Source organism: Erigeron canadensis, chromosome 8, assembly GCF_010389155.1.
Source record: "Erigeron canadensis isolate Cc75 chromosome 8, C_canadensis_v1, whole genome shotgun sequence".
Taxonomy (NCBI): Eukaryota; Viridiplantae; Streptophyta; class Magnoliopsida; order Asterales; family Asteraceae; genus Erigeron; species Erigeron canadensis.
In genome coordinates this window covers 20,614,074-20,628,186 of record NC_057768.1, presented here as the reverse complement: position 1 = coordinate 20,628,186, position 14,113 = coordinate 20,614,074, and the positions used below count along the sequence as shown (strand labels likewise).

The 14,113-nt window shown below is 31.4% G+C and overlaps 1 protein-coding gene across 1 annotated transcript; it reads right to left on the bottom strand.

The window, feature by feature from the left end:
- Positions 1 to 1,510: 1,510 nt before the first annotated feature.
- LOC122579631 (E3 ubiquitin-protein ligase RHA2B-like) lies at positions 1,511 to 2,200 on the bottom strand. The gene has a single exon (XM_043751836.1). It carries the CDS (start codon positions 2,120 to 2,122, stop codon positions 1,613 to 1,615), a length of 510 nt encoding a protein of 169 aa, XP_043607771.1. The 5' UTR covers positions 2,123 to 2,200; the 3' UTR covers positions 1,511 to 1,612.
- Positions 2,201 to 14,113: the final 11,913 nt, after the last annotated feature.

Genomic DNA, 14,113 nt, shown 5'->3' with positions numbered 1-14,113 from the left:
TGAAAATCAAAAAAGCATTTATTGCTGAAGAAATGTAGTGTGTTCATATTATACAAAGAGTTCAATGTGGCCTAAATCTTTATGCATCTTATAGTGATCATGAACAACAAATGGATGGGTTTCTCCAAAATTGTCTAATATGACTATTATAGTCCTAATTATGTTTTCCTTGGATTAAAATTAGAATTTAATCTTAAATTTTAATTTTTAATTTTAATTCAAAGGTCAAGATGTAATCAACTTAATACTCGAAGTTGAAAACACAGAAATCCCTTCTCTCTCTCGCAACAAATAAATGAGGACTAAGTCACACATTTTAATTTATGCACTACGATGGATATGATATATAACATAGTTTAGACACAATCACACAATCAACACATACTTATATACATCATGCATACATACATTATAATTTATTTATGATTATGATTTAATTATAAATTATTATTATTAATATCATTATCATCAATCAATTTTCATTTATCATTAGTTCAACTACAAAAGCAGAACCTTTTTTTTTTTTTTAAGATGTACATATACAAACAAGTAACAATGTCAAAAGACAGGACAACAAACCATTCAATAAAGAATTTAAGGGTTATCACTCATATGTGGATTGTAAATTGTAAATTGTAATCCTGTCACATCCTCTACGAGAACATTTCGCACTATAGTTAATGCAATTAGACTTCATGACATACATATTTAGATATCATATCAAGTCTCTTCAACTAAAACATATATAAATGTTAGGAACGACCATTTTGAAGCAACGAATTTAAAGGGCATCGAATAAAGTTAGGCACCCAACCTCAATCATTATTATGACTTCCTATTCATAGAATAGGGGGTTCATCACATTATAAATAACTCCTTTTTTTTTTCTTCCCTATTGATACTACGTTATAAACATTTCAATTTGAATTTTATTTTGAAGTTTTAATTTTTAACTACCTAAATTTGATACTTTAATAAAAGTTAACGAAATCTATTAATCAAAACAAGTTTCAAATCTAAAAAGGTGAAAAACGTGTTTGGTTTTATTTATCATATAACGAATATCCAATATCACTAGTCTTATTTATCATAATCATCATCATCCATAATAAACACCGATAGATAAATCTAGACCAGACGTTACACGAACAAGATTTTATTCGTGATTCATTTATATAAAACATATATATATAAACATAAAAAGTTTCGTTATATATATCAATTTAACTTAGCCCCAAATATAATTGGCCGGTCGTGTCCCATAACATATTTTAGGGTAAGGATTCCCTCAAGTTAATATCAACTTAAAGGGTAAATTTGGAAAGATCATAACCATTAAATTGAAATCAATAGTCAATATCCATTATTCATTTTTGAATCTCAACCATTAATTTTGATCCAATGATCAATATCTTTGCAACTTTACCCATCTAAGTTTTGAATCTCTACCCCATATTTTACATGTTCCGCAAAACAAGAAACCAAAAATCTTATTGTATCTAACAACATATTTTATGAAAATGCATTTTCATCATTTCCAATTTTTGAACAATTTATCATTATACAATCACATATATAATAATTAACATAAAATCTAACTAATTACACAAACTTACATAAATCTACGCATATAATTACCATGTAAAGAAGTCAACAACAAAATCAACTCTTCATCACTCCCACCATAAAACTCCCTCCGCCGGCGTGGTTGAATCATCTCTCGCCGTTGTCTATACTTCACCACAATCGCTTCCGGCAATACCAACCTCCTACATATCGGACACGTGGCACGATCATTTTCTAGCCACGTATCAACACAACCTCTATGAAACACATGTTTGCATCTCAATTTCCTGATTTCATCTCCTTCCTCTAAACCCGATAAACAAACCGAACATTCTTTGGGTTCTAATCCGGTTTGTTTGTATCGGGTTGTCGGGTTTTTTTGGTTGATCAGTTTAAGGTATTGTTCCGTGGTAATTGGGGTATCATCGGTTACTGTCAAGTAACCGATGGTACTCGTCACGGAACGGATCAGAATTACGATTTCTAAGAAGAGTACGGTGAAGAATACTAGAAAAAGAGTGTATATGTGAGCTATGATTCGAGAAAGTGCTCCCATTTTTGTAGGTAAAGAAAGGGGTGAGGTAGATGAATGGTATGTGTGTTTCCTGTTTTTCTATAAGAAGCCGACAATTCTAATTTGTTAACTAAAGAAATACATTTTTTAAGTTTCAAACTTTCAATTTATATGATGGATTTTGATCCGGAAACTGAGTTGAATTAGTGGTTGGAGTCTTTCTTTTGAAGGTAGATTTTTACCTTCAGGAGTTGGATTAGTGGTTGAAGTCTTTCTTCTGAGGTAGATTTTCGTCTTCAGCAAGGCTAAAAGTCTTTTTTTATTTTAGTAAATATACTAAAAACGGTATTTCAAGGGTATCTATATCGCAACCTCACTCATACACAGCCGAATATTGTATTGAAACCAAAAACCCATAAAAGATGACACTGAGGGTTACTTTAAATTTGCTATTACAATCATGTCATATGTGAGGAAGGTAAATATAAAGTTAGTCTCTTTTTAAACTTACATGAAAACTCTTCATGTATTAATATTTTAAACAAAACATTAGCTCAAATAATTTTAGAGTATAAGGGTTCCATTTTGTATAGAGAACAACACCATATTCATTTTTGAGCTCATGGGTCTAAAATAAATAACCATGTTTTGATTAAAAACTTGAGAAAAAAGATCTAAAAGAGCTAAGAAGATGGTTGTTGAAGACATTTGGAAAATAGCTCCATATCATAACTAACTAGTATGATGACCACATAATGAAGCGATGGTGGAGTCAATGTGGTGATGGTGACGAGTAGGTTAGGCTATTGATATAATGTAATTGACATAATGGTAGTGTAGTTACTTTAAGAGTTGAGAAATTTGTGGTATAAATTATTCAATTAAAGATATCTATATTATAACTAAAAGAGAAGATTGAAGGTACATTTGGCATATCTTAAAAAAAATTTTAGGCTTAAAACTCTCTTCTATAGCTCTTTTTTTTCTAGATTTTTTATTTTTTATTTGCAAATCGAATAGATAATTATATTTAAAATTTTATCATAAGTATTTTACTAAAACAAATCTTTTTAAATTTTAAATATATATAATGTCATTAAAACTCTTCCAATAAGTTATTATATATACAACCTAAATTTTTATTAATCATTCTCATTCATATTATGCATCCCCTTCATATCTTTAATAAACAAATCAAGTTAAATAAATTTATCAAAAAAAAATATATATATATACAGTTGTTTTTATATACTTTAATTTTATTTTTAGTATTTTCTTCATGTTTTATTATTATTTGATATTGTATTTTATGTTATTGTTATTTTTCATCTCTTTTAATTTGTTTTCTTGTTAGTTCTAGTTTGATTATGATTTTTTCTTCTGCAATAACAGAGTTCATTCTTTTAAATTTGTTTTGTTATTTTTCACATTTTTTTTTTGTCATTTATTAGTTTGATATTTACCTTTGATATATATATATATATATACTAGTCCTAATACCCGTACGAAGCTATATAAGTTGTATCATAAAGAAATTCGAATATACCTTATACATGACTCGTGAGTATGAAATAAATTGTGGTTTAAGTAAACCGATGATCAAAACTAAATTATAATAAACAGTAATAATAATATGATATATGTTTAGTTAAAATTTTAGTTTTACCTTAAATTTTTATAATCACATCAAAATCGAAACTTGTAAAGATAGTAGATGGCGGTAAATAACCTTGTGATTTCGGATTGTAAACTCAAAATTTTGAAGTCTTCTTTTTAATAACTTATTATATTAATAACTTATTATAAGTAATATAAGTAACGATGATTAAAAACTTACCTACAATGATATAATGATTCCGACTAAATAAATATATAGGCATTGGTTTTGCTATCTTTGTAGAAGTTTAAGACATTAAGAAACTAATCGATAGTATATAGCCGATGTTTCTGTTTAGAATTGGATTATCTTGATATAATATTTGGTAAGTGGATAATACAATATAATATAATATATTTATTTAATAATCGTATATATTATATTTATCATTATTTATTATAACTTACTTTCGATCATCGGTTTATTTTAACCACAATTTCGTATTTACCAATCATGTATGAGACATATTCGAATTTTTTTATGATACAATTTATATAGATATCGTACATCGTACGGATATTAGGACTATTATATATATATATAATAAAGCAAACCACTGGGTTAAACCCCAATGGCCACCGTGTTGCCATTTACGTGGCCTGCCTCCCCTCGGGGCACAGGTTCGAATCCCGCCAAACGCATGGCTGTGGAAAATCGTATTTGGTTATTAACCTTGACGCTATCCTAACACGGGGGTTATGCGGGTGCCAAAAAGGCACATGAGATCAGACGGTTCCTATCAATCTACCGTTTTTTTTTATATATGATAAAACAAAATCACTAATTTTGACTGGACGGCTGATTTTAGACTTTTTCAACAACTAAAGTAACCTATGGATAATGCCAATCGCCTGGTGATCCTATTAAGAATTTTGTTAGAGCTTAGAGTACGTTGCATTATTCACTCATTAGATATTTAGATGTAACCAAAATAGCATATAATAGCTATTTATTCGGTTCCGTGTTAAAGCTGAGTCACTTACAAATACTAAAAGTTGAAACTTGAAATGGGAATTCTTTATTCTTCTAAGAAAGCCCCTTCTTCTAGTCTTTATGAACGATTGTCAAAATGAAAGTTTGTTTTTATGCAAGTTAAGCCTCCACATATTAACATACGAGCATGATACCCGCGCAATGCGACAGTGATGGGGAAGACAATCTGGTGGTGGTGGTGTTGATAGAGTTTTACTTTGCTAGAGACGAAAATGGTTGAAGGACATAGTTGGTATATCACGTGAGAGGGTGCTTAGCAAGGAAGATTATTTAAGGGTATTTTTGTCTTATCAGGTTCTTAATTAAGTTAAGGGAGGAATCCAGTTTGCTTTATAAGGTATTATAGATAGGGTTATAGTTCAAAGACTTGGCATATTGTTATAGGTTTATTGCGCTACGTCAATGAGGAAATGAAAATCAATCTATCGATACTAATCATACTATATTCTTTTTAGTAGGTTTTCTATTTGAAGTTTTTTTAGACGGATAAGTGATAACTACACAATTCATGCAAATTTCACACATGTTTACAAAATGTTTATATTTTTTTAATTAAGATACGTTATCCGCGCGTTGTTTTAGAAGACATTACGTTTATTTTATACAATAACATTAAAATTTAGCATTGACCTCTCTAACAGTACATACTTTCTATATTAAAATCCCACACACCTTTGTAATTTTGAGGTTAATCTAACCTAAATATCACTCACAGACCTATAGTTAATCGAACTTATTAACCAAATATCACTCACAGACCCAATACATTTTGAAAAAATTGTATAAAAATGGATAAAAAGAAAATAAGCACTTCACAAATGATATATTTTAGATTTTGCAAAACATAGTAAAATTTTAAAAGAAACACCTTTTAGCTATGATATATTAAAATATTTATCATTTTACAATAATGGAAATTAATTGAAAATGATTATTATCTGTAAATTCTAGTAATGAAGAACATGTTAACAACAAGGCTTATAAAATTTTGAAAAGAGTATAATGGATGAACAAATATCAAAATCTCTCTGATAAATGCCGCAAAAATAAATGTTACTATAGTGTTTAGAGCTAATTGAAAAACAAAAAAACCTTATTATCAATATTACTATACTAAAATATGTTTGTACATAAATATTACTACTATACACCATATCTAGCTATCTCCTTTTTTTTCTAAGTTTTTTATTTCTTTTTGGTTTATTAAATGGATAATTAAATTTAAAATCTATTAAAACAAATCATTTTAAATTTTAAAGATATATAATATTCTTAAAAACTATCACAAGAAGTTATTATATATACAACCTAAATAAATTTTTATTAATCATTTTCCATCATTCCTCTCATTTTTATCTTTAAAAAAAATCATGATCATATAGTTTCTCAACAAAAGAGACATACGTATTTTTTATATCCATGTAAATTAATTTTTGGTATTTTGTTCATATTTATTCATTATTTAATATTGAATTGTTATGTTATTGTATTTTTTCAACACTTTTAATTTATTTTGTTGTCAATTGTAGGTTGATCATTACTTCTTATTCTACAAAAAGTTTTATTGTTTTAAAATTTATTTTTCTCATTAATTTATTTTTTTGCTATTTACATCTTTTTTTTTTTGATTTAGAACAGGACATATATATTTTGTTATTTTTTGTTAAAATGAAAAGAAAACAAAGTTGATTCATGTTGAAAATTTGAACCCAATACATGTTAATCATCATCTAACACATGTTATCATTTTGATTACCTTTGATATATATATATATGGGTAACAATCCGGTGAGAACACTTTTAAAATAAGAATGGTGAGAACACTTAAAAACATCATTTTGATGCATTAAAAATCCATAAAACTAACATAGTGCATAACTAATTATCATTATCTAAGTGTTTAACAACACGTTAATCCGTTAAAATCGAAAAAATCACGTTATTTGTTGGATGCATCATTTTGATGAATATGCATCCAAGATGCATGCACAAAACAAAAAACATGATTTTTTTATTTTGACAGGCCAATGTGTTGTTAAACACTTAAATAATGATAATTAGTTATACACTATATTAGTTTTATGGACTTTTAATGAATCAAAATGTAGTTTTTGAGTGTTTTTACCGGTTCTTATTTTAAGACTGTTCTAATTTGATTGCACCCTATATATATATACATATATATATTGAGACTAACTGTCCATTGGACGAGACTGAAGACTAGTATAACTATAAGGGGGAAGGGAATATAGAGCTATTAGGCACCTAAGTTGGGTGAAAACTCTCTCACATACCTTTTTTTAAACCATAAAATTCATTGGAGGCCAAACATTTATTCAAAATATTAAAATATTGGTATGTGAGGAGTTTTTCACCCAAATTGGGTGCATAATAGCCCTATAGTCATTTTAATTATCAAATAATTTTATAGTTTTTGTCATGTTATAAATATGTCTTATGAATAATTGTAAGCCCATTAGAGACCCATTGGGCCAGAGTGGTATAAAAGCACTGTAATTTGTAAACTGGATGAATTTATGCTTCTGAAATTTTATGCAACTATTTAGACTTATGTATGATTCTTGATTTCTTTCATCACATATTATATATGGAATTTGTAAACCTAATTATTGGATGATGACATGTGGAAAAATTAGAGGGCAAGATTATGAAAGAAAATTAGTGGAATCATCATGTCAAATTTTTAAGGTTTTAGATTGATTTTTATGCATATGAGTTAGATTGATTAATCACTTTCCTATTATAAATATACCATCGTCAGGTTGATCATCATATATTGGCCTTGTAGAGGAAGATCCTTTTTATAAGGTTCTCTTCGTTTTAATCAGAGTAGATGGAGTTAGAGGTGCACAAAAAAAAGGTTAACCGAACCGATTCGAAAGTTAACCTATAACCGTAACCGGTTAGTAACCGTTACCATACAAATCGATTATAGGTTAGGAAAAACCGTAGGTTAGTAATCGATTTGGACTTTCAAAACCACAAACCGATTCTTAATCGGTTAACCGGAAACTGGTTATTTTTTTTTAATTTAATCGGTTAATCGATTATTGGGATAGTTACCTTAAATTCTTATTTTATAATATTACTCTTCCCAGTCCCCTCTTTTTCATACCGATCGATTCAATCACAACCCACAAAACCCTAATTAAAAAAAAACCGATCAATTCTTTCAATAATATCCTAGCAAATTCGATCGATCATCCCACGATTCAATCACAACCAACAGAACCCACGATTCTTTCAATAATTCAATCGATCATCCCTTTAATTCTTTCAATCGCAAATTCGCAATCCCCAAATCAATCATCCCTTTAATTCTTTCAATCACAAACCAACGAAATCACGAATTATAAACTCTTATTATCAGTAGCTTTACAATACACATGGCTACCACTAGTGCTCATGATTCTAGTGATGTTGGTGCTTCCACAACAAGTGAATTAACTGTGGTGAATATCCTAGCAACCACAAGGAAACAAGAAACATGGGTAAATTTTGATTTATGCGAGATGTCGAATGGAAAGCAGAAGGCCAGATGCAAACATTGTAAAACTTTTTTGGCTGCAGGTGCGAATTCCACTTTAAATTCCCATATTAGTGACCATTGCAAGGTATTCAAAGGCACTGCAAAACCCGGTCAATCACAAATGTCGAAAGAGGGGGGTATTTTTAGTTATAGTGTGGAAAAGGTTCTTAAGAGGATGGCTCAGTTTGTTATTCAACAGGATTTGCCATTCAATCACTTTGACAACCAACGGTTGACTTCGTTAATTCGTGACACGCTTCAACCTTCTTATACTCATGTAAGTCGTACTACCCTTAGAAAGCATTGTAAAAATATGTGGAAAGAAGCTAAGGAACAACTAATTTTGTGTTTTGAAAACTTACAAACCGGTGTTAATTTAACCACTGATGTTTGGTCCGCCCCCCATGGTTTACCGGAATCGTACCTTTGTGTTACAGCACATTGGGTCGATCCAAAGACTTGGCAATTGATGAAAAGCACAATTGCGTTTGAGATGTTTGGATATCCACATATCGGAGATGCCTTATTTGAAATTTTAGATGAAGTGATACAAACTTATAAGTTGGAAAAAAAGATTTTGTCAATTTCTTTTGATAATGCTTCAAATAATACTAGTGCGGTTCAAAAGTTGAAGATAAAGTATGAACCTATCTGTAATGGTGTTTTTTTTCATAGTAGATGTGTTGCACACATCATTAATTTGGTTGTGCAACATGGTCTAGATGTTCCCGTGATTAAGAAGGTAAGAGATGTTTTTATAGAAATGTTACAAGATGTTTTTGCAAGTTCTAAAAGAAGACGTAAGGAGTATGAGAAATTATGCAAGGACTTAAAGAAACCGTGTCTTGGTCCTAATTGGGATGTACCGACTAGGTGGAATTCTACTTGGAAAATGTTTGACAGCGCTATCCAACAAAGACCTACTTTAGAATTGTTCCATGACGGTCTTGTTTCGAAAGATTTGGCACCTAAATTTCCTACTGTGGGTTGGGATAGTATTGTTAAATTAATCGAGTTACTTGAAATTTTTAAAACTTCAACCACTATTTTGTCCGGAGTTTATTATCCTACTAGTAGTTTGGTACTAAAAGAACTATATTTGATGTGTGGAAAGATAAACGACTTTCATTTTGGGGGTAACGTTTATGAAACAATGATAGGTCCAATGAAAGCAAAGTTTAAAAAATATTTTGAAGAAATGCCCCCCGTAGTGTCTTGTGCTGCCGCATTAAACCCGTGTTTAAATGTTGCGGGTGTGGAGATGTTAATAGAAAACATATGTTTCGATTTGGATTTGAATGATAATGACCCCAATTTCTCGGATAATGCAATTAAACATTTTCAAAAATGTTTGGAAGATATGTTTGATGTGTATTTGGTTAAATATGGTTCGACATCAAACATGCGCCAACAAATGGCTTCGGAGTCGTCAAGCTCACGGTCAAACCCCAAGCTAAATTTGTATAATACTTTGAGAAATGTTAGTAGCAAGCGGTCTCAGGGTAGCACCCCAAGTAGTGAGCTTGGAAGATATATAGGAACCGACTTTTTGGCAACAATGCTTCCTGAAGAGTTTTCAAACTTTGATAATTTGGCTTGGTGGAAAGAAAAGGAAGCCCACTTTCCCATTCTAGCTGCCATGGCACGTGATTTATTAAGTGTCCAAGCTTCCACGGTAGCTTCGGAGTCGGTTTTTTCTGTTAGTGGAAGGATTTTATCGGTTAGAAGAACAAGGCTCACTCCAACTTCTCTTGAAACGTGCATTTGCTTGAAAGACTAGTTGGACGCCGCTGAACGTATACAAGATGTGACTAGTCTTGAAGATCAGCTTGCCATAGAAGAAGCCATACATCTCTGTGAAGTATCACAAGGAAAGGCCACTCCACTTTCTGACGATGAACTCGACGAGTAAGTTTTCTGTTTCTGTTTCTTTTTTCTGTTTTTTTGTTTTTGTTTTTGTTTCTGTTTCTATTTTCTGTTTCTGTTTTCGCTGCAATTTACTGTATATGAAATGGGACTATGTAAGGTGATGGAGATTCAAATTAGAATGAATAGAAGATCAGTAAAATGTGAACAATTTCAATCACATGTGAATTAAAAAGCAAGTTCGTGATTTCAATTCATATATTTTGTTCTCATTGATCCTTCATAACTTTCAATTCATATGTTTTGAATAATATCTTGAAGGTATATTCACTAGTCTACTGATTTTCCAAGTTCTTGTTTTAAAACCATTAATGTGTAAGTAGAGGTGTCTACCTGGCTTTATGGTTCTCCAAAAGATATTAAATTTTGTTACAGGAAATGCTTCGGGCTTTCCAGCCAAAATTCGAAGTACAACACCCCTACCAACTTTTGGATACTTCTTAACTATCTGTAACGCAACATCTGTAAATGATTTCAGTCACACTTTGTGAGTGGAAATATAACTAACTATCTATAATGCAACATCTATAAATGACTTCAGTCACACTTCGTGAGGGAAATATAACAAGATCAAATGATCTTCTATTCATTCTAATTCGGCAAGGCCCTTTCAGCGACCCACACTTAATCATCTTAGTTTTAGCTTATTCTATATTTGTGTTTCTATTTAGTTTGAATTGGTTTTCATGTTTGTGATGCAGCTGATGTTGCTCCTGTTTCTGTTGTGTTGCTGCTTGCTTGCTCTCTTGGAGTGTTGGCTGATGATACTCTTTAGTTTTATGTTCTCGTTAATGATACATTGCTACTGTCTTGTAATGTTTCCGTTAGGTTCTGTTTCGTAAACTTTATGTTTTGTCTTGATACTGTCTTGTTTGCTATTGTCTGAGTGTTTGCTACTTCTATGAATCTGCTACATTATGTTTATGCTAGTTTATGTTGGTTGATGCTTGTTTGTTATAAAACATGTAATGTGTGTGTTAGTTATAAAACTGTCCAGGTTATGAATTTGTATAAAAATGGGACGACCACATGCTACTGCAGGATTTCTGTTTTTGCAATAATTTTGGTTAAATGGTATAGGTTAACCATTTCGGTTAACCGGTTTTTATAAACCGAAATCGGTTCCATCAGTTCGAGATTTTTCATAGAGTAACCGGTTATTAACCGGTAGCGGTTAACCGGAATCGGTTATTTTTTTTTTTTCAAAAAAACCGATTACGATTACTAGAGTAAATAACCGAAATCGGTTAACTTGTTTTTGCATCTCTAGATGGAGTAGAAACATATACTAAAAACAAAAGAAAGCATCTGTATAGTCAAAGCCCGGAACTTTCAGCCTATTCACCTTTCACGAAGCCCTGTATCGAACCCTGAATTTGGCTAATTAAATATGAAAAACAAAAAAACTGAATTTGGTTGAATTGGCAAGAACGACATGATAAATTGCAAAAAACTCATGATATATAAAATAATAACGAAATCTAATATTTGTGTCCAGTATTCTTGTGTTAAGTAAACAAAACATCATCATATAATCTATATCCTATACTAAATAATTAAAAGCGATAACCACCAAAATTAGTACCAAATAAGAGGTAAATCTGTAGCAAAAAGGAGGTAAAAGGGTAAACCAAAACATGGACAATCTGATTTGGTTCCAAACGTGGCTGTCATTTATGTATAGATATATAACGACCCTTCACATAACAAAACACAAAGTTTAATCCTGAAATAACCTGACCAGAGACAACCTTGAGTTACATACATAAACTTCTGTAACAAATAAGAGGCAAATCTGTAGCAAATAAGAGGTGAAGGGGTAAACCAAAACATGGCAAATATGGTTCGATTCCAAACTTGTTTGTCATATATGTATAGGTATAAAACGAAACCTTCACATAACAAAACAAAAATTTTGTTATGTAATAATGTGACCAGACCCAACCTCGAGTCACGTACATAAACTAATGTACCATAAAAAGGCAAATCTATTTTAAATAAGAGGCAAAAGGTTTATCAGAAACATGGCAAATCTGGTTCGGTTCCAAACATGACTGTCATTTATGTATAAATATAAAACGACACCTTCACATAAGAAAACACAAAGTTTTGTTATAAAATAAAGTTTATTCTTATTAAGTAAACAGATTATCATCATATAATAAAAACTAAACATTAGTTCATTTTGTATTAGACCTACATATAAATTAAAACCTGCAAAATTTAATACCGATCAGTTCATTATGTATTATAAAATACAAAATCTATAAAATACTTATAAGTTCATTATACCTTATACTTGGAGATCACCCTTCTCAAACAGGGTTTCTATCTGTAATTATCTTATTTTGAATCAAACAAATCAATTTTGGGTTCTATCAAATTCATTGTGGGAAACAATGAGTTCCGCATACTCCAGCAAGAACTACCTCTTTGACTACCTATAGCTTACCCGTAACAATGTGCTGTAAAAAACAACTTGAAAGTCCTGTTAACTGAATTATAAGTTACATACCTGTTAACTGAATTATAAGTTACATACGGCATGTATCTCATTAGCCATGACAATCACAATAGCATTTCCATCAGCAAAAAGTATCTTAAAAAGTGACATTAGTGACCAGATGAGCAACCCACCAGCCGTTGATCAAACATATCAAATGGGTCTAAACTTGCCTGACACTATTCTAATGCTAAGTATGCGCTAAATCATTTTTATTTTGTAATAGATGAGTCAAAAACTAGTAAAATACCAAGTAATGGCGCGCCAGTCCCAATGACTGGCCACCAAGCCCGACTCATGATGTTTTAGCCAACTTACAAAATGACACATTCTAACGATAACCAATTCTGTGGTGTTTACCATGCCTACCCAACAAATATGAGTTAAAACCCCGGAACATAATAGTTATAGTTATACGGGCATTACAAAATGAGAAGTTTGAGTTAGCAATAAAAATGGGCAGCTTCAAAATTTTGTTAGAAAACTATTGAACTACAGTAGCATATGAATTATCGTTTAGCAAAGGATCGGCTGATGGGAAAAGAACGCCTACTTGTCCTGCATCAAATGAAATTTTTTAACCTTCAATTCAGCGCACGAAGGGAGGCATGGGGAAGGTTGGAACCTGGTAGACATAGTTATGTTGTTCCTATTGAGCATTTTGTGTTATTGGTCCAGCCGGGTTTCGTCTAGATCAACCCAGGCCTGAAACTTTTAAATCCATGCAGAGAGGATCAAATGAAATGAATTTAGGCCAAGCTCAATCATGTATCAGCAAGTTAGAAATAGGAAAATCCTTTCCATCCAAACGTATAGTCTAAGTTATTTAATTTTTTAGATAGACTTCATCGTAAACATAAACTATATCAAACACAACAATATATAATGTAGTTTACGGAGAACTTACATAGAACACCATGAAGGAAACTTCCAATTGACTGAAACAACACTAACAGTACTAAAAATTCAGCAACTGCTCGTTGAGGCATTTCATCAAACAACTGTTGTGACGTATGGTGCATACACACTTTTGGATTGTACCAAAATCAACCCTTCCTCAAGAATCGACGAGCTTGTCTTGCATTCTTTGAAAATGCAAGGGCACAGGTCCTGGATGTCTAGATGGGTATGAAATTATATCGTCACTATGCGCATGAACAAAAGCCTCGACATACGAAATCGTCGCCTAAAGCTCTTTAACAAATACTTTGGCTCTTCGCTAAAGTAATCTTTCATTAGGCGCTCTTCAGCACCATATCGATCTCTGTAGACGGTCATACGGGGTATGAATGGTCTCGATGATTCACCTTCTTCAAGGAAATCAATGCAATCGCCCATGATGCCCATAAGCTCATCATCGTCGAAGTCATTAGGAAACAACTCCGGTCTCGTGTACGTGGATAT